The 24,434-nt window shown below is 37.8% G+C and overlaps 1 protein-coding gene across 3 annotated transcripts in view; it reads left to right on the top strand.

Annotated features, from left to right (window-relative positions):
* Nucleotides 1-16,775, top strand: part of LOC125657049 (general transcription factor 3C polypeptide 1-like) — a 172,641-nt gene extending 155,866 nt beyond the window's left edge. For 2 of the 3 annotated variants that reach the window (XM_056145465.1, XM_056145467.1), the window contains exons 39-43: nt 10,863-10,988; nt 12,395-13,068; nt 13,370-13,562; nt 14,557-14,647; nt 16,166-16,775. In XM_056145465.1, coding sequence (XP_056001440.1) covers nt 10,863-10,988; nt 12,395-13,068; nt 13,370-13,562; nt 14,557-14,647; nt 16,166-16,611 — 1,530 coding nt within the window. In that variant the 3' untranslated portion in view covers nt 16,612-16,775. Of the gene's footprint in view, nt 1-10,862; nt 10,989-12,394; nt 13,069-13,369; nt 13,563-14,556; nt 14,648-16,165 lie in introns of those variants that run through there. The other variant, XM_056145469.1, reaches the window with a different exon arrangement.
* Nucleotides 16,776-24,434: the final 7,659 nt, after the last annotated feature.

Genomic DNA, 24,434 nt, shown 5'->3' with positions numbered 1-24,434 from the left:
TACGAATAAATATTGTTTAAACTAACGTGGATTTAGTTAAAAGGCGTAATAATGCGAAAGAAATAAACTTGAAAATTAAACTTAAAAATAAGCAATAAACTTCGAAATTTGAACATACAGTAATGCAAATCCAAGGCGTTATTACGCTGAAGAAAGACGAAACTACACCAATAAAAGGAACCGCGAATAAAGGCGTAATGATGCGATATATATACACACACTATTAAAGAGAGAAAGCATACCATACTGAAGGGATTTCATATGACGTGTTTCTATATTCAGAAATCGTAACACAATATTGTTCAAATTATTAAGGTGCCCCTGCATCAGTGCTCTGGAACTCTTCATCCCTCGAATTATCCGTGTGTAGGTACCTTTCAATATATACTCGATCTGAAAAATCTTGATTTAATTCTTTTATTGCATATAAATCTGCCGTATGTACGTGGTAATTCTTATGTAATCGTATGTTTTATTTAACTACCGGGTAATTATAACTACTTTGTTCATCGGATGTGAAAAATGTTGGTCTCGTGCAATTTTGCATCGCAAAATAATTAGAAATCCGAGACTGGTGGGGGGGGGGGGGTTGCTTGGTAGTAGCTAGAATACTCCAATGCTTTATTCGTATACTTGTATGAAGGGATACAAGGGGCGCATCCCTATCACCTGAAACATATAGTTAACCCCCACCCACCCCCAATCTCTAAAATCAAATAAATGCACTACTTTTGCATGCTATTTAAAACTGATATGATGTCCGTCAACTTGTAAAATAAGATATACTTCGAGTTGGGTTTTCCCCCCACCAATTTTGCCTGTATCTTTGGATGTTTTAGATACATTTTTTGAATGAAAACAATATTTTCTCGCGAAAATTTGAGATTTTGAAAAGTTCGTAATGACCTCGTTTTGGAATAAGATCCTAACTGAGTGTTCGGCTCAGTTTTCCTAACGTGGATCGTTGGACTTTCCGTTAATAAATATACATATGGATCTACATTTTTAAATGCTAGACACATACAGACAGTGTGTGGACCGTGCCGAGCGGCCTGCAAGGGAAAATGACACTACTTTGATAAAAGATCGTCACGTATTTGGGATAGGCCATTTTAGATCAATTTCAAATTTCACGAAATTTCAGAAAACAACGCTTTGTCAGTTTATAAATTGATATCTTAATTTTTGGATAACAAATTGGGAAGCTAACGAATTCACAAACATCAAATACAGAAGGAGAGACATATTACGTTTCTTGTGATTAGCAATTTAGCATGTCGCTGCCAATGCAGAGTTTAAACCGTCGCTAATGTGATCTGTCAAACACGAAATCAATAGACGGTGTCAAACCCGAGATCAATAGACAGTGCCTGTATTTGAAGCGCGGCTCCTCTCCTTGTCCTTCGTCATGATGAGCTACATCGTTAAACACTTTAGAATTTATTTTGTCTGTGATGTAATTTAAATCTTCTTTCTAAATTAATATAGCTTGCTCATCGTTGATGCCCATTACTTGTATAAGAACAGTGTAGAAGTGGGGTATTTCTAGAACACTGCTGTGTTTGTTTCCATTGCATTAAGAATTTAATTAACAAGAGTTTAGGCTGCCGCACTACCTCTTTCGTGTTTCGTAGAAAGAAAAACAAACATTTAGAACGTACATGATTCTCATGAATTCACGCTTTAAAAAAGTAATTGAGAAAATAATTGAATATAAGAATCTGTGATTATACCGAATGAAATCAAGATAATTAAGACGAATATTTAGAAATAATTCTTTTGTAAAAATGTCACGATGACAGAATTGAAAATGTGATATTTTTGTTGATGTAATTTTCACATTTACAATAGTTGTGCCTTTGGTATCTCTACAAATTGTAAAGTTAGCCATATTCTCATGAATACAGATAAATATAGTACGTCTATTTTTAAATTAACTACTGGGATTTCAGACAAAATGAAAGTAGAGTGTAAATATGAAAATACATCAGGGTATGAACTGCGAACGCTTCACGCTGGCATACTTTTCATGAAACGCTAACACTCTTCAATGAAGCACGCTGGCGTGAAGAGAGGAAGTTCATACCCTGATGTATTTTCTTTGAAATGAAGCTCCTTTCTTAATTACATGCAATGCATATATAGACAAGAGGACGCTTATGGATTAACTCTCGCACTTTGGAAAAGTAATACACACAAAATTAGAATCGACTGATGGTGCATGTAACATGCCCCTCATTACAAATTAGATTTGTGGAAAGTAACAACCTAGCTATAAGCTGTTCATTGTCTCGGACGTCCATATTGTAACTCGAATTATGAAAAATTATTGTTCTAAACTGCCTCCGAGACCGATATCAGAAATGTTGTGGCCACTTAAGTATTGCCGTGGTCGGAAATGAATTAAATCTTGCCAACAGGTTTATGGAATTATCACGCCTTTTTCTGACTAAGGTGTGAATAATTGCTATAATCTGCGAGTCTCTGTATAGGAATTAATCTTGCCGATTGTATACTTCGTGGTATGGAATGTCATCAGTGTGTCGCTGTTGTTTAAGTCCTTGATTTATTTTAATCTGGAATCCTTCCTAATTTTATCAACGCTTCGCTTCTTTCTGCACTGATTTATGGACATCAACACTCTCCGATTTGTGGACGAAATCCTATCACGGGCAATATGCCTATTATCGACATTGTACTGTTTTATAGATAATATATTATATAGCCACAATGCACACCTTTTTCATCTTTTACTTTCTGAATTGTATCAGTTCATTATTACTAAAGTGGTCTGTCCAATAGGAGTTCATTGCCCAAGACAACATTGTCGGTTTGTGTATCTGACTTCTGTAGAGTGAAAGGTCAAAGTTTTAATTCAAGTATAAGTTCAACTTGCGGCGAAACTCTGAACATAATCTGTGTCATGAGGTAAAGGGCCTCCGTTACGGATAATACATGCTAATCTAGATTTATGACCAAACCCATTACATTTTTAATTGTATCATCACTCTTTTTCAACAAAAATAAATATTCATCTTTTTCAATCGTCTACAAACTACGAGGAGCCCAAGTGCCTATAATAGTTGTATATTACAACACACAGGTATATATATTTTTTAATTTCATGTCATGCATGGATACATTATTTCTTACGTTATAAGTTGTAGGAGGATGCCGATGTAAGGGTATCTAAACATGAATGACAAATATCGGTTTCTAATCATAATTATGTGTTTCCTTCACGCTATTGCCATCTCCTGGTGTTAGTGTAGCGTGCCCATTTTTCTTATCATTTCATGCGATTTCCCTACAGGAAATAGAGGAAATAATGACATCACCGAGTTTATGGGGATATGACGGTCGTCAACACTGTAGGAAAAATTAAATGTCGCGCGTATGCTTTACGACAATTCTGACGTCTTTCATCTCCCTTAAAGATGACAAAACACATTGCATTGTTCATATTCAGTCAACACCAACTAAACATATTATAGAATGCGTTTTAAGTCCATGATATACGCATTAACAACCTTGTTACTAAAGTGAAAGTGAGAACGCTAAATGCAACAGCAGACAGATGCTCACGTGATTTGTTGATTTGCGGGAAAATCCGAAGTTTGTTTTGTTTCATATACATAATGTATTCACTTTTTTTAAATTTAATATTTTTATAGAAAATAAATTATGTATACAACTTTACTTAAACGGCAAACAAATGCTTCAGGTCATGGGAAGTTGACTCCTCTCGTTTTCAATGGTTCGGTAGTCCTCATGGGACCTGCTTAGATCGTGCTAAGTACTGCTTTACTCAATATTGACATATAAATTCGGAACTATACATCATACTTACTTTAAGAATAAATCAACTATTGAATGTAAATATGCCAACTTGATTTGAAATCTTGATATTTCCCAAACCTCTAAATAGAAAAGAAGCAATATAACCGGTCATTTTAAGGTCCAATCAGAGATCAAAGAAACGCCGACAATCAATCCCCATTCATATTGATTGTGACTTAAATTGCCTTTCCTCGTACTAATGATACTCCAACACTGCACTATCATTCCTGATGGCCAGATTATCTGCAGTGTCAGGTCAATTGATTTTAATTTTAACAAGGACGGTTAGCACTTCATTTTTGCGCCAAGTACAGAGATTGTTCTAATAGTTCTCGTTTTATTAAACATATTACCGCATTCAGAACAACAACGTGGTCTTCCTCAATTATGACGATCATTGCGTGTACTGAATGTATCTAAATGTGTCTTGATTTCTTCCTTATCTTTCATTACTAATCCGTCGCTATTAAATGTCCTGGCGTCACGAGGTCGTATAGTTTACGTGTAACTGCAGTGTGACAACGTTATAAAGGGGTCAACGTAAGCAAGGTCAAGGCCGCTATCTGTTACGCGGTACTCCTGGACTGCGTTCACGATTGTGAGCTTGGTAGGTGGCTGCTTTGTGCCATTTTACAATTTGTCGTCTCGCCGTTATTTTGAAACAAAAAGTAGCAAATATTATCATTTTGTCGTCTTTTCTGTATTCCGGGATGAAAGGTCGGTAAATTTCTTGTGGTTTTTTTTTTATCTTGAAATAACGAAAAGACGAAATGGGATTAAAGAGGTTAAAGATCTTATTCTAAAGATCAACAGGGCCAATGTGATCCAGGTAAGCTTTGTGGCACATGGACCTCTTGTGGGTTTTATTATTTCAATTCGAAGACAGATGTTGTGGTTTTTAAAAAAGTAATATTTATTTAATATGACGATTGCTTATTTCCTTGTTTTACGTGACGTCGAGAATATTTCACTCAAACAGAGACGTCACCAGCTGCAGGTGAAGTACTGCACATTCAGACCTAGGCTTAGCGCTCGATGCCGTAACAGTGAGGATTATTCAGATCTAGGCTTAGCGCTCGATGCCGTAACAGTGAGGATTATTCAGACCTAGGCTTAGCGCTCAATGCCGTAACAGTGAGGATTATTCAGATCTAGGCTTAGCGCTCGATGCCGTAACAGTGAGGATTATTCAGATCTAGGCTTAGCGCTCGATGCCGTAACAGTGAGGATTATTCAGATCTAGGCTTAGCGCTCGATGCTGTAACAGTGAGGATTATTCAGACCTAGGCTTAGCGCTCGATGCCGTAACAGTGAGGATTATTCAGATCTAGGCTTAGCGCTCGATGCCGTAACAGTGAGGATTATTCAGATCTAGGCTTAGCGCTCGATGCCGTAACAGTGAGGATTATTCAGACCTAGGCTTAGCGCTCGATGCCGTAACAGTGAGGGTTCTTTATCGTGCCAACGCCTTTCGCGACACGAAGCCTCCGTTTTTAAAGTCATATACGAAAGGCTCGTGATTCTCACTTCTAAATGTCAAGCGTTTGGCGAAGCAATCACTACGGTAACCTATGTTTACGTTCTTAGGTTTGGCGTGGTCATGGCACGAGCAATCTTCCAATCGCGAAACGATCGCTCTACCTGTGAGTTACCGCGACTGGCCATTTCTAATGATTGAAAGTATTTACATATCTAATTGATTGTTGTGAGTGGTGTACAATGTAGTCAAATTGAAAATCACAACATTTCAATACTACGGTTACAGTGGTGTATATGTCCAGTGCGATGACATTTTCTTGTTTATTCATCTGAAATCAATACCATTACGGAGATTGATAGACTTTACGATACCGTGTACTGCAATAAGTTAAAGTCATCAGATACTATGGCAGGGGAACTAAGGGCGAGGCTCAAAGAATCTGAGAGGAAATCAATAAGTTTATGTAGATTACGTAGAATGTCTGTTTGATGTGAAAGCTGTCCAATCGGTCCACTTTGATGGGGTGACAGATCCAATGAATAAAGTCCAAAGACTGACTTAGGGAAAGCGGTTGATTTATTACGTCGGAGGCTTAATGTCGTGATCCAGCATAGGAAGTAAATCGGTTGTTGGTTTCACTGATAGCTCGTCTTGACTGCTGAACGATAAATGACAGCGTACAAATGCTTTGTATCCACAAAATTGTTTCAGATGGAAGACTGTGAAATTAAAAACTAATACGAAATCAATTTGCGTTTTTGAGAATGCCATGATTCCTCCATGATAGATTTAATCATAATAAAATGCTTCAATTTGAATTCACACACAGGACGAACAATGTCTTTGTCCGTCCTTGGAGAGTTACATAAAACAATTCCCTGAAGATGATAATTTTATGCTACTTTGAGCACGGACTGAACCAGAATTTGATCTGGGGTGTTGTGCTTGACGTTATATTCAATAGAATGGATATGTTTATATACTACATGTATCATTGTGAGGAAGACTTATTCCCTACAAATATAGCTATTCTACTGAATTGTCACAGGGAACGAACTCTTTTGAAGTGTTTTTGACTTTCCATTCCAGTGATCCTGATATTTGTAATCTTGCTTGAACCAACATCTTGGTGTAAAACAGCATTCTTGGTGGTGTATTTAAGATAATATGCAATCTACAGAACAAAAACAGGTTTACAAGAAAAACACTCCTCCATTCTTTAAATTGGATTTAAAAACAAGAATCTCAGCTCTGTGTGCAAAATATCACTGCATATGTTAATCAAAATCTGGATGTTTGTATATATATTGTTTAACGTTTTACTCGAGAATGTTTTTTACTCATATAGAGACCTCATCAGATTTAGATGCGGTGCCACAAATGCCACTCGCGGTCATAGCCGTGACGTTTTATTGTCCCAACGCCCACCGTGATCTCCGGTGTTTTAAAACGTCACATCAGAGAGATTCGTAATTTTTGCTTCTAATGTCGGGCATTTGACGATGGGACATTCACCACCCTTATTAAGTATCTTAGGTTTTACACGATGCCGGGATTGAGACTCAAATCTAGACCACCTGGTGGCGAAGCGAACGACCTAACAACTAGAATACCGCGCCCGATCTGTAGCTAACATTCTGTAGACAAAATACCGCACCCGATCTGTAGCTAACATTTTGTACACAAAATACCGCGCCCGATCTGTAGCTAACATATATGTACTGTACTCAAAGATGTTCAGAATTTCCATTTCAGAGTGACCAAAACGTCTCCCTTTGAGTGAAATATTCTGGAGAGGGACGTAAAACAATATTCAATCAATCAATCAGAGTGACCTAAACTTTTTTCTTATATACCTGTAAACATGTTGGAATCATGGTTTTAATGCAAGGTGCTCTTAATCTTTCCTATGTAACCTTGGCTTGGCAATTGGTAGGCTTATTTGTTGTTTTACACCCCTTATGAGAGTGTTCCACTCATTTAGAGACGTCAGCATCTTTTGAGAAGTCCCATTAATGTTTATACCTATACATGGCGCCTAAGGCTTGTAGCAGTGGGGGTTCTTTATCGGACCTCGCCTACTGTGACGGGGAATCTCAAGTTTTGAGATGCTCTCCGACAGGATATAACTTTTACATACAACTCCAGGTGAATTGTCGAAGGGAAAATCATTAGCTATGTGAAACATTTTAGTTTTGATATTAAGGAGAAAATGGAATCCGGAACCTCATAAGTGTAATGCGTACGCCATATGTACCCGTTTATCACAACTGCTGGGCAAAGGTCTTTCTGCAAGGCACCAATCCTGTAACTCTGATACGATTTGGTTGATTGATTGAATCCCTCGAGAATATTTCACTCATATGGAGACGTCACCACAATTTAATTGAAATTAGATGTTAAATCCGCTTGCATACTCGCTACACAAACATTTAACAACATTCCGTAGAGGGTCACGTCAGAGGTCAAATTCGATTGACCATTGAAATCATCGCTGGCAAAATCATTGAATGTTTGTTGAAGCCGATAAGTCTAGAGTGATACCGAATTTGACCTCTGACGTGACCCTCTGGGAGGTTTTTAGATGTTTGTGTAGCGAGTATGCGAGTGGATCCAACATCTAATTTTAATTAGATTGACGTCACCATTGCCGGTGAAGGGCTGCAAAATTTATACCTATGCTCGGCGCTCATGGCCATTGAACAGGGAGGGATCTTTATCGTGCGACACGTAACCTCGGTTTTTTTGCGGTCTCATCCGTAGGACCGCCCCATTTAGTCGCCTTTTACGATGAGCAAGGGGTACTGGGGACCTATTCCAATCTGGATCCCCACGGGATCGATTTGGTTAAAAATTGTAGCTTAAATATTTTGTACCATAAAAATTCTGATTGCCAATGAATCTGACCTTCCACTTGTACATCAGAGGGAACCAATGATTTCATGATAGGTATGATTATTCCTAAAACTTTGTTAACAGTCTGGTAGGAAGTTAGTATTTGTATCTTCTACTCAGGGATGTAAAAACGAACAACTTACTCCATTCCATCGAGACCTTCCAAAGAGATAATGAAGAAACAGGTCATGTTAACCTCAGCATGCAATGTTTAGGACTACTTAAAGAGATATTAATTAAATTTCATTTTGGTAAAAAAAAAATAAAAATTCTCGCCCTAAATCATCTTAATATTCCTTTCTAATATAGATTAAAAAGATATGTGGATGATATTTTTTAACTTTGACATGACTGCATATTTATCAAAGGTTACGCTAGGAGCCAACTTGTATAGCGAATTGGATTTTCGTTCAGGAAGCAACTATTGAAGGGACATAATTTGAAGTTTATAATCGTTTTAAATTTGGAAAGAAATGCATAAAATTTTTATTTTTAACACAAAATGACTTGTATGAGTCATTTGGACACATTTTAATTCCTTCAAAAAAATTGAACAGACCACTATCCTTTTAAGTCAAATTAAAATAATTCTTTTAAACAATTGTTCAACTTGTTATATTTTTGTAGTTTATCTCCAGATATCAAAATATGCGTACTTTCTCAGTGAGGGATGGAAAACATGTTCTTCATTTAAGTGTTAGGTTACATGTAGTGTGAGAATAACAAAGTCTTCACTCCCAGCTTCTTCAAGAGGAAAATCGAACACGAAACCATTTGTTAAAATATCAACAGAGTGCTAACTATAGATAAGATTTGTTTTAATGTACATTGAAAGCCAGTATTTTCTACTTTCATTTTCATATTATGATACGGCTCAGTGGGTTTCTCTGGCAGTGTATCAACACCTTATGGGACTGATATAAGCAGTAGTGAGTTCATCAAACGTATTACATTTAAACACTCTTATAGTGAAGTGCTGGGGGATGAACGACTTTGATTAGTTATAATAGTAATTCTTTATATTCACTATGTTCATAATATGTTTTAAAACTACAATAATGGAAACCACTTCGCTGCGAGCGTGAATTCATTATAAGTGTGTTCGCTGTAACTGTGTTTTACTGTAAGCGTAAATTCATTATAAGCGTGTTCGCTGTAACCGTGTTTTATTGTAAATGTTGATCAGTTATAAACGTGTTCGCTGTAACTGTGTTTTACTGTAAGCGTGAATTCATTATAAGCGTGTTCACTGTAACCGTGTTTTATTGTAAGCGTGAATTCATTATAAGCGTGTTCACAGTAACGTTGTTTTACTGTAAGTGTGAATTCATTATAAGCGTGTTCGCTGTAAGCGTGAATTCATTGTAAGCGTGTTTTACTCTAAGCGTGAATTCATTATAAGCGTGTTCGCTGTAACCGTGTTTAACTATAACCGTGAATTCATTATAAGCGTGTTCACTGTAACCGTGTTTTACTGTAAGTGTGAATTCATTATAAGCGTGTTCGCTGTAACCGTGTTTTACTGTAAGCGTGAATTCATCATAAGCGTGTTCGCTGTAACCGTGTTTTACTGTAAGTGTGAATTCATTATAAGCGTGTTCGCTGTAAGCGTGAATTCATTATAAGCGTGTTTTACTCTAAGCGTGAATTCATTATAAGCGTGTTCGCTGTAACCGTGTTTAACTATAACCGTGAATTCATTATAAGCGTGTTCACTGTAACCGTGTTTTACTGTAAGTGTGAATTCATTATAAGCGTGTTCGCTGTAACCATGTTTTACTGTAAGCGTGAATTCATTATAAGCGTGTTCGCTGTAACCGTGTTTTACTGTACACACGTTTCCCATAATAAGAGGAAAACGATTTGTTTGTCGCTTTTAGGTAAATGGTCAAATCACATGGTAGGTACAAAATAAGATAGAAACAATTCTAATAAGGCTAGGATAATCAAACTTGAAGAACATTCTCCCAATGCTGTTAGTGTCATATATTTTAAGTAATGGTAATTTTGCATATAAAGTTCTAGGACATCTAATTTGATACCTGGTCTTTATTTTATTTGACAAAAAATAGTTATTAAAAAATGTTCATCTTTTAAAACTGATTACTGTACAAATATCAGTGTCTCTCTTGTTACCTCACCCCCTTGTTGTAAGAAAAAAATATTTGGCTTGTTCCTCAATAATGTTTAAAGACATATTTTATCTGCAGGGATCTAGAAAATTTGTTCTTTTTCCTTGTGATGTTTTGGTAATGTTTTCATTCAGTCGAGACACGTACATCTATTTGGTGATTTTAGGGTGAGGGGGTATTGTGATAGGACTGTACACAGCTAGTTACCTGTAGAGAGCTGGGAGCCGTCCGACTTCGCGGATTTGAGAAAACAAAACTTTTCGTAAACAAACGCGTCACGAAGATAGAGACAAAACTCCAGAATGGAATTTGTTCTAGACCACGTATATGTCTTCACGTGCGTAAATACTTGTTTTACTGTTGTATGCCCGTGCAGTGTAAACCTTGGGATCAGATTGTGATATAAATTGCTTTTTTTTTTTTTTTATCTTCAAATAGTTTTTCTCTCACTGGGTTTTTAGCAGTGGGGTTAACTAAATTTTAATTAATCCATGTATTATTTTCCTTTCTAACAGATTCTGCGTGTGGGAACCACTAGAGTAAAGTATGTATCCCTCCCTCATTCACGACCCTGGGTCATTCATAACTACAAGGATACAAGAGGGCGTGGCCAGGTCACCCAGACAGTATCATCTAATATAGTAAGTCTACTTACAATATCAGGGGCGTGGTTAGCACAGTCAGATAACTTGTGATGACGCGATAAGTAATGAAGGGGTGTGGTCAACAAAGGTAGATAACTACAGAAGGCGTGACAAGTACATATTATTTGTTGAAAGATGTAGTCTCATAACTGGAACAGTGTGTGCATTCAATTTGAATAACGCGCGTTTTGAATTTGTGACTGACGCGATATGCCCTATAAAAGTCACCAACAGCTATTGTATTCACTAATATGTTTTACGGTGTAACTGTTGAGACGAGCAAAAACCCGTAACATTTTACAACACCAATATTTAGACATTTAATCCGCCTATTCATTTAACGCGGAAAGCATAACACAATCGATGTAAACAGTTCATTGTGACGTCATATCAACTGCGATGTTTTTCTTTCTTTCAAACCAAACAATAACAAGACGTACGAAGGTAGAAGAAAGCTTGTATGGAATTTAAAAAATCTATTTTATTTACGGGGTTGTCAATGAAGTATACCGCAGTGATGGTGACATTTTTCCGGAAGCATTATGGGTAATCCCCATAATTTTCCAACTGATGAAGAGCAAATCACGTGACTCACATATTTACATCTCAGTCGGATCACGCGCTCGTCTTTTTCAGTAGGTTACGGAAATAGCCGAGTAGTTACGATTGGCTTATGTAATCACACTCGATCGATGTAGGATAGATGAGAGTACCGGAATCTGCTGAAGTTTGTCGAATGATGTAATCATTGGAGCAAGCTTAGGTTTTACGGTGTGATCGTTGAGTCGAGCGAAGACCCTTTACATCGTGCAAGAATGACTTTTAGACATTCATTTAACGCGAGAAATATAGAGTAATGTCATCGCTGTAAAACAGTAATATGTGACGTCATTTCAGCTGCGATCTTTTTTCTTCTTTCAAACCAAGCAATTGTCAAGAACAAAATGAACGAAGGTATAAAAAAGTTTGATTGGAATTTAAAAACGATCCTGATACTTTCCAAACAATTCATTTATTTTATTTACTGGGTTGTCAATGAAGTATACTGCAGTGACGGCGAGATTTTTCCGGAATGATTATGGGGGCCATCATTTTTCAGTTGATGAAGAGCAAATCACTTGACTCGCATTTGTATTCATTGGAGCGAGTTTGTCGCTTCGCGACACAAGCTTCACTCCGCGACGCAAGCTTCGCTCGCCATATAGATTTTCAAGCCTTAAGTATTGAGAAAGAAAGACCACTCAATATTTTCACCGGATTTATTTCTTTGTTGTGTTTTACGACCCATTCGAAAGTGAACAGAAAATATGTACACAAACTTGTACAATTCGAGATCATATAAAACCCTATAAAGAGTAATTAAACGTTGTCGATACTTATGAAACTCATTTCTGTTCCTGTAGGAAGAAGACAAATTGTTTATAAGTAAGAATAATACAACTTCCCTGGGTGGACAGAAAGTGGCATCAGAGAGGAAAACAACACAAACTAAGGCAAACAGGACAACCGAAAACTCAGCAGACTCTGTAGACCATCCACAGATTACAAGTACAACACAAACTAAGGCAAGCACGACAACCGAAAACTCAGCAGACACTGTAGACCATCCACAGATTACAAGTACAACACAAACTAAGGCAAGCTCGACAACCGAAAACTCAGCAGACTCTGTAGACCATCCACAGATTACAAGTACAACACAAACTAAGGCAAGCACGACAACCGAAAACTCAGCAGACACTGTAGACCATCCACAGATTACAAGTAGAGATTTAATCGGTAACACTCCCAGTGTGACGTTAGAGGCAGAAAAAGGTGACGTTCGGAATGCCGATTGCACTAGCAGCAATCGGGTTTCCTCGGCCACTACACAAACGGAATGTGTTGAGAGTCCCGGCCAGGCGATTGTCGACACAGAATCAGAGAGTATGGTTGGAGAACCGGAAGTGGGTAGGGGAGGTAGTGGAAGTGGTAAATTGATCAACTCAAGAGTTGGACCGTACACGAGGTCAAAGTCAACTAAAAAGAAGCCACAGGCGGATGCGGACTCCGTTGCTGCTGGGCCTAAGGCGCTGAGGTCTGGATTCTGTTATCGTATCGCGCAAGTTTAATCATATCTTACCGCTTCAGAGAATATGCCAAATATTGCCCAGGCTTATAATAGATATTGTGTGTATCAAAATATTAGTATCAGCATTCTAAAATTTCCAGGATGGGAAACGAAAACGAGATCTGATATTATCAAATCTGAAAGCTTCCTGATATTATCAAATCTGAAAGATTCCTGATATTATCAAATCTGAAAGATTCTCATATTATGTAGTAAGTTTCAAAGCCAATTTGAAAGAATAAAAGTATAGATATGCATTGTGTTTCAGTACATACGAGAAGATCCGCCTGCAGATTGTCCCGTGGAAGAAGCCGGAAGGCTATCTTAACAAACCAGTCTTCTCATTTATGGTGGAATCGATCTTGTTATATATAGTGTCTAATCCGGGCATCTCCTTCACAGACCTGTGTGCCCGCTACAATCCATTCTTACTACCGTGTCACCTCAGAGACCTGTTGGAGGTAAATATTACTCTCACGTGAGAGGCCTGTTGGAGGTAAATATTACTCTCACGTGAGAGGCCTGTTGGAAGTAAGTAGTAATCTCACCTGAGAGGTCTTTTGGGGTTAAGTAGTATCTTCACCTGAGGGGCGTGTACATAATGTAGGAGGTAAGTAATAATCTCACCTGACGGGCTTGTAGGAGGTAAGTAATAATCTCACCTGACGGGCTTGTAGGAGGTAAGTAGTAATCTCACCTGACGGGCTTGTAGGAGATAAGTAGTAATCTCACCTGACGGGCTTGTAGGAGGTAAGTATTAATCTCACCTGACAGGCTTGTAGGAGGTAAGTATTAATCTCACCTGACGGGCTTGTAGGAGATAAGTAGTAATCTCACCTGACGGGCTTGTAGGAGATAAGTATTAATCTCACCTGACAGGCTTGTAGGAGGTAAGTAGTGATCTCACTTGACAGGCTTGTAGGAGGTAAGTATTAATCCCACCTGACGGGCTTGTAGGAGGTAAGTAGTGATCTCACCTGACAGGCTTGTAGGAGGTAAGTATTAATCTCACCTGACGGGCTTGCTGAAGGTGTGTAATACCTTAGCTTTTAACTACGTTTAGCAACAATGAACAGAGAAGCGTAACGAATCAAAGGGAGAATACTCTGTCCAAGAAAGTCTCGTCAAGTACGTCAAGACGATAAGTAAACGCAAAGCTGTATGTATACATCCATATCTGATCAAGTGAAGAGTTGACTGCTGCGATATGCATGGTGTTCCAGTAGAGTTGACTGCTGCGATATGCATGGTGTTCCAGTAGAGTTGACTGCTGCGATATGCATGGTGTTCCAGTAGGGTTAACTGCTGCGATATGCATGGTGTTCCAGTAGAGTTGACTGCTGCGATATGCATGGTGTTCCAGTAGAGTTGACTGCTGCGATATGCATGGTGTTCCAGTATATCTTTTCAGAAAGAAATGTGGTCATGATGGTTACATTTTTTTCTTCACTGTAGATTCTGGAGGAAATGGAGTGTGTGTCCCGGACCATTGTCACCACGGATCCTGTTCTCTCAGTGTTCTCAACTTACCAGCCACCCAATATAGGTAGGATTATCGTGATGTAATGATACAACATAGTCTGGCTTTTACTGTGCGAAAGCCTGAAGATACAACACAATCACCTTGGGGGGGGGGGGGGGGGGGGGGGGGGGGGGGGGGGGATCTGGAAATCGTCTTTTATGCTGCAACTACAGTATAATATTTTTTGAGTTCGATATTTCAAAAATTGGGGCTTTTTTTTTCTGGTGGATTAAGGACAAAAATCTCAATTGAGCATTTCACTATTTTACAAATACTTAGGGCTTGGTAAATCGGGGGTCATGTAGATTGCCGTCTGACGAGGCGGGGTTGTACTGGGGTGTGTCCTGTGTTTTATATATAGATTGCCGTCTGACGAGGCGGAGGTGTCCTGTGTTATATATAGATTGCCGTCTGACGAGGCGGAGGTGTCCTGTGTTATATATAGATTGCCGTCTGACGAGGCGGAGGTGTCCTGTGTTATATATAGATTGCCGTCTGACGAGGCGGAGGTGTCCTGTGTTATATATAGATTGCCGTCTGGTGTGTCCTGTGTTATATATAGATTGCCGTCTGGTGTGTCCTGTGTTATATATAGATTGACGACTGACGAGGCGGGGTGTGTCCTGTGCTTTATATATAGATTGTCGTCTGACGAGGCGGGGTTGTACTGGGGTGTGTCCTATGTTATATAAGATTGACGACTGACGAGGCGGAGGTGTCCTGTGTTATATATAGATTGCCGTCTGGTGTGTCCTGTGTTATATATAGATTGCCCTCTGACGAGGCGGGGATGTACTGGGGGGGGGGGGGGGGGTGTCCTGTGTTATATATAGATTGCCATCTGATGAGGCGGAGGTGTACTGGGGAGGGGGGGGGGTGTCCTGTGCTATATATAGATTACCGTCTGATGAGGGTCCTGTGTTATATATAGATTACCGTCTGATGAGGCGGAGGTGTACTGGGGAGAGGGGTGTCCTGTGTTATATATAGATTACCGTCTGATGAGGCGGAGGTGTACTGGGGAGAGGGGTGTCCTGTGTTATATATAGATTACCGTCTGATGAGGCGGAGGTGTACTGGGGGGGGGGGAGGGGGGTTGTCCTGTGTAATATATAGATTACCGTCTGCTGAGGTGGAGGTGGGGGGGTGTCCTGTGTTATATATAGATTGCCGTCTGATGAGGCGGGGTTGTACTGGGGGGGGGGGGGTGTCCTGTGTTATATATAGATTGCCGTCTGATGAGGCGGGGTTGTACTGGGGGGGGGGGGGGGGGTGTCTTGTGTTATATATAGATTGCCGTCTGATGAGGCTGGGGTGTGTTCTGTGTTACTAAACATGTACATGTTTAGGTTGTTTGCATCATATAGGAATATACACATGAAAGTATCTGGTATTTGTTTTATAATAGAGGGAAGTTAAAAGTCTAGTATTAAATACTAGTATATTGGAGGGGGATAGGTTTAAGTTTGGTAAATGTAAATATTGCAAATTGCATTGGTAAATGAAAATATTACGAATTGTATTTTATTGCATTGCTTTTAGTGTCGGAGCCGGATCAGTCGCTGGACAATGAAGAGTTTTATGAGGCCACTGTCCACTCTTTACCTTTACTGGGTCAGTTCCTGGAAGATGTTCAGAACACGGACTCGGTGCAGCTCCATCGAACACGAAAATCCATGAAGTCGGAGACAGGGACCTCGTCTGATCAAGGAGAAAGCGAGGATATGTCTAATCACGGGAACAGAACAAGTATAATGACAGGTGAAGGAATGAGTTCCGACACGATTTCCACTCAGCTGCTTCATCAAAGTGGTCAAGGTCAACAGGGTAGTCAAACTCTTGAGCCAGAGCAAGGGGGAGGGGGAAAGGACACCTCGAGGAATGCACAGGAAGCGACTGTCGAGGAAGTGGGTGATCCTTCGCACGAGAAGATGGACACTTCCGGACCACAAAGTGCCGATCAATGTTTTTCGATGGACGTGACGTAGATGACAATCTTGAGGATGCCGGACGTTTGATGGAACATCTACAATTGTCAGTGTTAATTGTGCAAGGAATGGCAATGGATTATTTTAAACTATTTTGGGTTTTGTATTTAACGTGGAAAAATAAAGATAATGCATGTAGAATTGAGTAAACTATGTCAGCCCGTTTTGTTATTTAGTCTCATACAGAAGTGAAATAGCAGAGTGCTGCCTATCTTGTTGTTACTCGTAAGATTGTGCGGGAAGATTACCTTAATAGCAAACATACGGTGTGTTATCTAATTGATATGGCCAAGAAAGATAAGATGCATGTTTCTGGAAACAACGCGGTTTTTTTCCTCTTTTCAGAGGACATCCTCTGATTTGCTTAATTTTCGAAAAAATGAAACACTTTGGATTTGATATAAAGTGGCAGAAAATTATATTTTTCCAGGTAGGGTGGGGTGTTTTCCTCCCTTTTTGACCAGCTTTTCTCTGAATCAGTCACATCCCTGCAGTACTAGTTTTAAAACGTTAAAAATGAAACTTCCGCCATCTATAGAGGCTGCCATGATGCGGAACTCTTTTGTATTCACGACCACAAAAATCAATAATTTTGACGTCACACCGTCTTCATCAAATATGAGCATGTGGTAGATTTTACGAATACATTGTAAATAGGTGGATGCCTTCCTGTCAAGCAGTTGATTACACTAATGCGAAGGGGAGATGTGAAAAAAGTTTTTTCCTAAAATTCCTGACCCAACAAAGTTATTTGAAAAGAAAATACTATATGTAAACTGTGGATCCATCATTTGCGTAATGACAAGTTGAGGTTTGAGACATTTACATGTATGAAGAAACGAGTACCATCTGCCTGGTCTGCGACTCGACTGAACATCTTTTCTTAAATTCTTCTTGCAAAAAAACGGGCTCAAATCTATACGGCTCCAAACTTAACTGTTCGTGACTTGTCATGTTTACAGGTCTGCTGATGAAATAAACCGGAACCGACGGTGTGACGTAATAAATTAAACTTCAATTGCCTCTCTCTTAGCAGTAGGTAATTTGAAATATAAGATAGATTAATATTGATTTAATTGTTAAGCAAGGATTTTTGTTGTTAAAGACTGACATTTACGATATCAGTAAGTAATACTTTATTCATAAAGGAAACAATGTGGTTAGGGTTGTCTTTCCCTTTAATTTCTCCCAAATTAAATTCGAAACTCGAGTAAATTCACAAAAACTACTTTTTTAAAGTCTGATTCTGAGATAACTCAAAATATGTGACTTTTAATAAAATTACTTGCACTGATTAACAAAATTATATAGATCAGGTTCCCAAATTATGGAAAATATGATCTCTTAATCCCTTAAAATCCCGTCTTTATATTTCAGTCAGTTTTAACCCAATTAAATTCCAAATGAATAAATAAACTTACATCTTAAAAATTTTAGCGAAATCCCAAACGTTTCTCTAAAACACAAAATTGCAGACTACCTGAAAATTAACGGAATCGTTCTATTTATACTCTGTTAAAATCCGTTTAACCAATTCACTCAACAATTTCGTCTACTAAAGACAGATTACGTTTACAGTAAACGGAAAATGTCTCATGCAACATAGTTCCATTGTTGAATCTCACAAATAATTACAATTATACAATTTAAACACTACTTTTCATTCAACATTTCGTGTATCAACATAGAAAATAAGTTTTGTTTACTTACAATGTCAACGTACTGAAATTCAACAGGTATGAATATTAATAGAGGTGAAATCTAAAAACAGCAATTTGACCCGGAAGTAGAGGTCCAACTTTGAGCTACAGATCTAAATAGTAACAGACAAGTTTATGCTAAACGTTTACAAAAGAATGGAATTAAAGTAATGCATCTACCGCAACAATACTAAAAATGCACCAAACAGTCATGGAATACATCAGTAAATGCATCAATAACAATATTTACTAGTAACAGTGAAAGATAGAGCACGTGTGACATTTCAGTCTGAATTTCCTCAATACACTTAATACCTACGACATGTCATTTCAATAATCTAGTAATAAATAAAATAACACCCGTCAAACTCTAAAATGAAGTACCTGAGAATAACTTAGTATTGCATAATGTAAGTTTCCTGTAATTAACAATCATAAAACGTGAACCAATATTTAGCACTTAGGGACCGTCTCAAAATATTAAGAACAATAACAATTCAACAGAACTCTACACTCCTTTGCCAAACCCTCGGCATTTAGAAGTGAGAATCACTGGTCTTTCGGATATTACCTTAAAAACGGAGGTCCTGTGTCGCGGCAGGCGTGGGGACCTTAAAGACCCCCCCCCCCCCCCCTGCTATAACTCTGAGCGCTAAGCATACATGTAGGTCTAGATTTGTGGTACTTCACCTACAACTGGCGACGTCTCAATATGAGTTAAAAATTCTCGACGGTATGTAGAACGACTAAACAATCAATCCAGCCATGACAAACAGAATTGTGGTGTTAAACTGCTGTGATCTAAGTGCCTTGATGGGATTTATTTTATCGATGATTTAAACTTGTTGTCTTTGTGCCATGTCCAAAACACGTGATTTCTGTTGGCCTATCAAACATGCGACATTATCAATATCAAACATACGGCGATGATCATGATCCAATTATTTACCCAAATTACTTGATAGCAACATTGTTTGCCCAACTATCTATTTTGTATTGCTTATAGGAGTTATGAGATTGATCGCTGTTCGTTATCTTCACCTTTCATTTATTAAATTGGTCTTTTTACAACATAGGGATACCACAAGGCCATGCTAGTTCGCTTTGGATATTTTTTTTCTTTTGTGACTAGTCATTTCAAATGGTGCATGTACACATCAATCTATGTTTCTCTACATGTATCAACACTTCGCGAAAGTTACGTCCCTTGTCCGCCATCTCCCGGATAAAAATCGTATTTCCCTACGTTGGCCTTTGTAATTTTCCTATCTGTAGCTTTGACATCTGTTATTTTCCCATCAATTGCAGTCAACTACAATATGCCCCAGATTGGGGCAACCCATCAACTTGTATGAAAACTTGGTAATTGGCTAAAATTCAAAGTAATAACATCTTACATTTGGTAAGGTAAAGAAGGAAAACTTGGTTTTTCACCGATTGACCTTTGGCTGACCCCGCAAAGGGACGTAACTAGCGGCGAAGTGTTGATCCGTATATTGATATTCAATTGAAAGTTCTAACTGCAGACCTGCATCTCTCCGGCGAGAATACAGTTGGACACACTAGAGGGTTAACCTATTGTTCATGGCGCAACATTTTCTGCGCACGAACAGTTCAACTAGTTTGATGAAAAAAGGGTGGATATACAAACCGTGATCGATCTCATCAATCATATAACGAATACGGAATTGAGAGCAGGGCTAACACGGACCCTAGGGCACATCAGTGGTGGAATCAGGTGCCTAGGAGGAGTAAAAATCCCCGTGTCGACCGGTCATATCCACCATGAGCCCTATGGCTTGATCAGGTAAACGGGTGTATTCCATTTTCAAAACAGTATAAAGACTGGCATAACAATTGGTGAAAAGGACATGTCAGACAGCATTCATCTTAATCGCATTGTATGGTTTCATAATTGCCTTCTGAACATATTTGTGCCCGTCACTTTTGTCAAAAACTTCTTTCAAACATTCATTCAAACTCAATTTGATTTGAATACTCGCAGTTCATTTGTACTGGAGAAATCTAACCATAATCGGTATATCTTTATAGAAGGAAACCAAATTTGAGGAGTTATTTACTCTCGGTCAGGTGATAAACAGGAATGGATCATATTTTCCCTCCATTTTGGTTGCAAAATTCGGGTTGTTTTATCTTCAGCTTTTGAAAAAGCGGGGGATATTAATGATTCGGGTCAGTCGATCTCTTTCTATTTAACAACTTTATCCGGATTGAAATGTCAAGTGAAATTTCGAAATCGGACTTATTACATTTAAAGAGGTTAGCACCTGAGATTTAGAGTAATTTCAAAAAAAAATTCGGGGGGTGGGTGGGTGTATTTTTTATTTCTAAATTGAAGGAGAATTTCTAAATTAGAAAGAAAAACTTGGGGCGCAATGCTTGTTAATGAGCTACAGTGTTTTAAACGTGACCTTTCTGCACTTAAGATTGACTCAAGATTTATTCATTTAAACTTGATTTGTCTGTTGGTGGCAACACATGGAATAAAAACATAATCATGTCTTCTAACACTACAGATAAAAAAGTTTAATACTAGTAATGTATATAAATAATGACCTTTTTGCACTTGATATACGAAAAACTTCATGGTATGAAATTTGAGAGTTTAAAAGGAGTAATCACATTATGTCAATTTCTAAAATTTCACATAATTTTCAAGGTCTTGTCATAAAATTTAAAATGAAACTTTAAAAAGTGAAGGGGGAGGGGTGAGATCAATTTTTTCAAATTATTGACGAATATACTGGATTTTTATCCAAAATTTCGAGTAAATTGATTTGACTGTTATAAGAATTGCTGTTCTGTTTGGAAAAATATATCAATAAAATTGATAAATTACAGCACTGTATTTGAACTAGTTCCAAGTCTCAACTATTTGTATAATAAATAATAAAACTGAAATACACGTATAGGAGTATCAAAATAAAAGATATATTGGATAAAACAGAAACTGTAATATCATGCACATTTACAACTCTTTTTAATCAATCCATTCGCCACAGAATATAGTCCCTGCCAAACCCTTTCAAAATTTTAATTGACACAAATTTTTCAACTTGATAGGGTTCAGTAATAGATTAGTTCCATCTAAGCGATTAAGCAAGAGTTATTTCCCATTGGCCGCCATATTGTAGGTTAACATGCCCGGATTCCTTCATTATTCAACCAAAATCAGCCTTGTTATTCTGGTCACTGAGGTGGAGATAAACTGTTTTTCTTATTAATATACATTTGTTAATGCATCTTTTACTTCATAATTGCAATATTGCAAAGCGTTCCTCCCATATATTTCGGCCTTACATGTTTGAAATTGGTTGTCCAAAGAGGAAAATCCACCAGTTTGACCTACAAGATGGCGGCCAAGGGGAATAACTCGGGGTCAAAATATGTCATATGAAAACCATCTATAGATGTGTGATATGTTTGCACCAATGGGATCAGTATTGAACCAGTGAATACTTAGTTGTAGTACCCTGCACAGTTCTTCTCATGCTGAAAATATGCTGTCTTTTTGTAGATTATTTGCTGATGATAACTCCATTCAATATGCATTTAAGAACTTACATGAAATTGAATTTACGTTGAATCATGATCTTCGTGTTCTAGATGAATGGTCTAAACAATGGTTGTTAAAATTTAACCCCTCTAAAACAAAAACTGTATTTTTTTACATTGAATAAGGATATTGATCCTCCTAAATTATTTTTTCAAAATTGTCAGTTGGAATATGTGCCAGTGCACAAACATTTAGGGTTGTTCATTTCACGTGATTTGGGTTGGTCACATTATATAAATACAATAACAAGTAAGGCTTACAAAAATTTAGGACTTCTTAAAAAGCTAAAATTTACTTTAGGAAGAAACACTCTATTAAAAATGTACACTACTTTTATTAGACCAGCTTTAGAATATGCCTCAGTGGTTTGGGATGGTTGTAATGCATATGATAGTGATTTGTTAGAAAAAGTCCAACGATGTGCAGCGCGAATAATTACTGGCCTACCTATGTTAGCATCTAGAGATTCTTTATATTTAGAAACCGGATTACAACCTCTGTCTTTTTGACGAACAACCGCTAAATTAGTTACCATGTTCATAATAATGATGTTCCTGAGTATCTACAAGAAACGATCCCAAGAAAAATAAATAATACATCCAAGTACAATCTCCGTTATGGAGACAATTATAAAATACCAAAATGCCGACTTGAACTTTATAAGAAATCATTTGTACCTGATGCTTTATCAAAATGGAAGTCACTTGATATAGAATCAAGACAAGCTACTTCAGTTAAGCAATTTCGTAAGAGTGTTAGCTCCAAAAATATCAACAATCCCAAACCACCGGCATATTTTTCCTATGGTACTCGTTTTCTGAATATAATTCATACCAAACTTAGACACACCTGTATTTTGAATTACGATCTATATAGACGCAATATTGTTGATTCTCCGTTATGTTCTTGTGGTATGAAAGAAGACGCTTATCATTTCTTCTTTATTTGCAGTAAATATTCAAATGCTAGATATAAATTAATGGACAGCTTGCTGAGGTTAAATGATCTAGTTATTATCGATGTCCACCTTCTACTTTGGGGTAATAATGCTTTATCTTCTGAGTTAAACAAATGCATTTTTTCTTATGTTCAGTCGTTTATTCATGAAACCAAAAGATTCAATTGATGTTCAATTTATATTTTTTGTACATTAATTTTCTACAATAATATATTGTTATATTTTTAAGGAGAAGAACTCGTAAGTTATTTGAACTTGTTTCTGATCCTTTTGTATATCATGTATGTACAATAAAATATGTTCAAAACAGTTGTTCTCAAAAGCTCAGGATCTAACTTTTTGTTCTTAACATAAAGAGTGACTGTTCCTTCTCTACGCGCCCTACTGTAGAAGTGAACGTTGGGTATTTTGTTCATGATCTTAGAAACGGAAGTCCTGTTTAACGATGGGCTTTGCCACAATGATGAACCTTCAATGGTATGTACAGTCGTTATTAACATCATGCATAGGTCACATTTTGTAGCACCCCGCCAAGAGCTGGGGCCCGTTTTACAAAAGGTCGTAAGTCTTAAAACTAGTCGTAAGACATAACTTACGATGTGAGACCGTTTTACAAAGATTTAGGATTTACGAGTTACGTTGAAATTCGGCCTTAAGTCTACGACCGCCTGGGGGCGACCCTATGTCCCAAGTTTTGTCGTAAGTGCTCCATAAAATCTTTGTTACTATGGTTATTAAAATAATTCAACATGGCTGCATTTCGAATGTTTAATGTTATGAATGAGACTCATAAAAAACGTGCGCTGCGGGTGTTTCGCGATAAAAATAATCCATTGGACTACCTAAATGATGTTGAGGTAGTCGAGAGGTATCGTTTGCCCAGGAAGTATCTCTACGAGTTAACAGATTTAGTGCGGGGAGACGTAGAGCATCCTCCAAACCTAAGCAAGGCTGTACCATCTGTTCTTCAAGTACATACCATGATTCATTATTGTCTGCACACATAAAGGCCTGTCCTGCCTCCTTTGTTTACTACAATATGTCACTTCTTCTTCAGAGTGTGGTTACGTACTCGTATATTTCCGTCAGTGCGCGGATCAAACAAATGTAGCAAGTGTGTGCCATAGGACCCATTGCAATGTTTTTTTTACAATGTTTGTATATTCCCGCATAGACCATACTTTTTCCAATGATCATGATGATGTTGACTACTTCAAGCATTTTTAAAAAGAATATGCATGTCATATCAGATCTTATTTCGACACACCCATCCACACGTAGGCCTAGTTATGTACGCCTATATTATACATGTATGCACTTACATGTACTAGTACATCATTTATATGCACAGTGTTATCCAATACCATGGTAGATTTATACCAATTATTAGTATGTATGAGAAAGACACTGTATTGGGAAAAATTGTGAGTGAACTAATCCCTAACCCTTTTCCACGTCCGCCCCCATCCATCAAATTATCAGTTAGGCCTATTAGTATGTTTGTAATGTATTTCAAATGGAAAAAGACATTGTGAGTGAATTAATTAATTAATAACTACATCCCCCCATTATACCAGTTATTAGTATT

The sequence above is a fragment of the Ostrea edulis genome, chromosome 7 (assembly GCF_947568905.1).
Source record: "Ostrea edulis chromosome 7, xbOstEdul1.1, whole genome shotgun sequence".
Taxonomy (NCBI): domain Eukaryota; kingdom Metazoa; phylum Mollusca; class Bivalvia; order Ostreida; family Ostreidae; genus Ostrea; species Ostrea edulis.
This window is presented reverse-complemented; position numbering and strand designations above follow the sequence as displayed.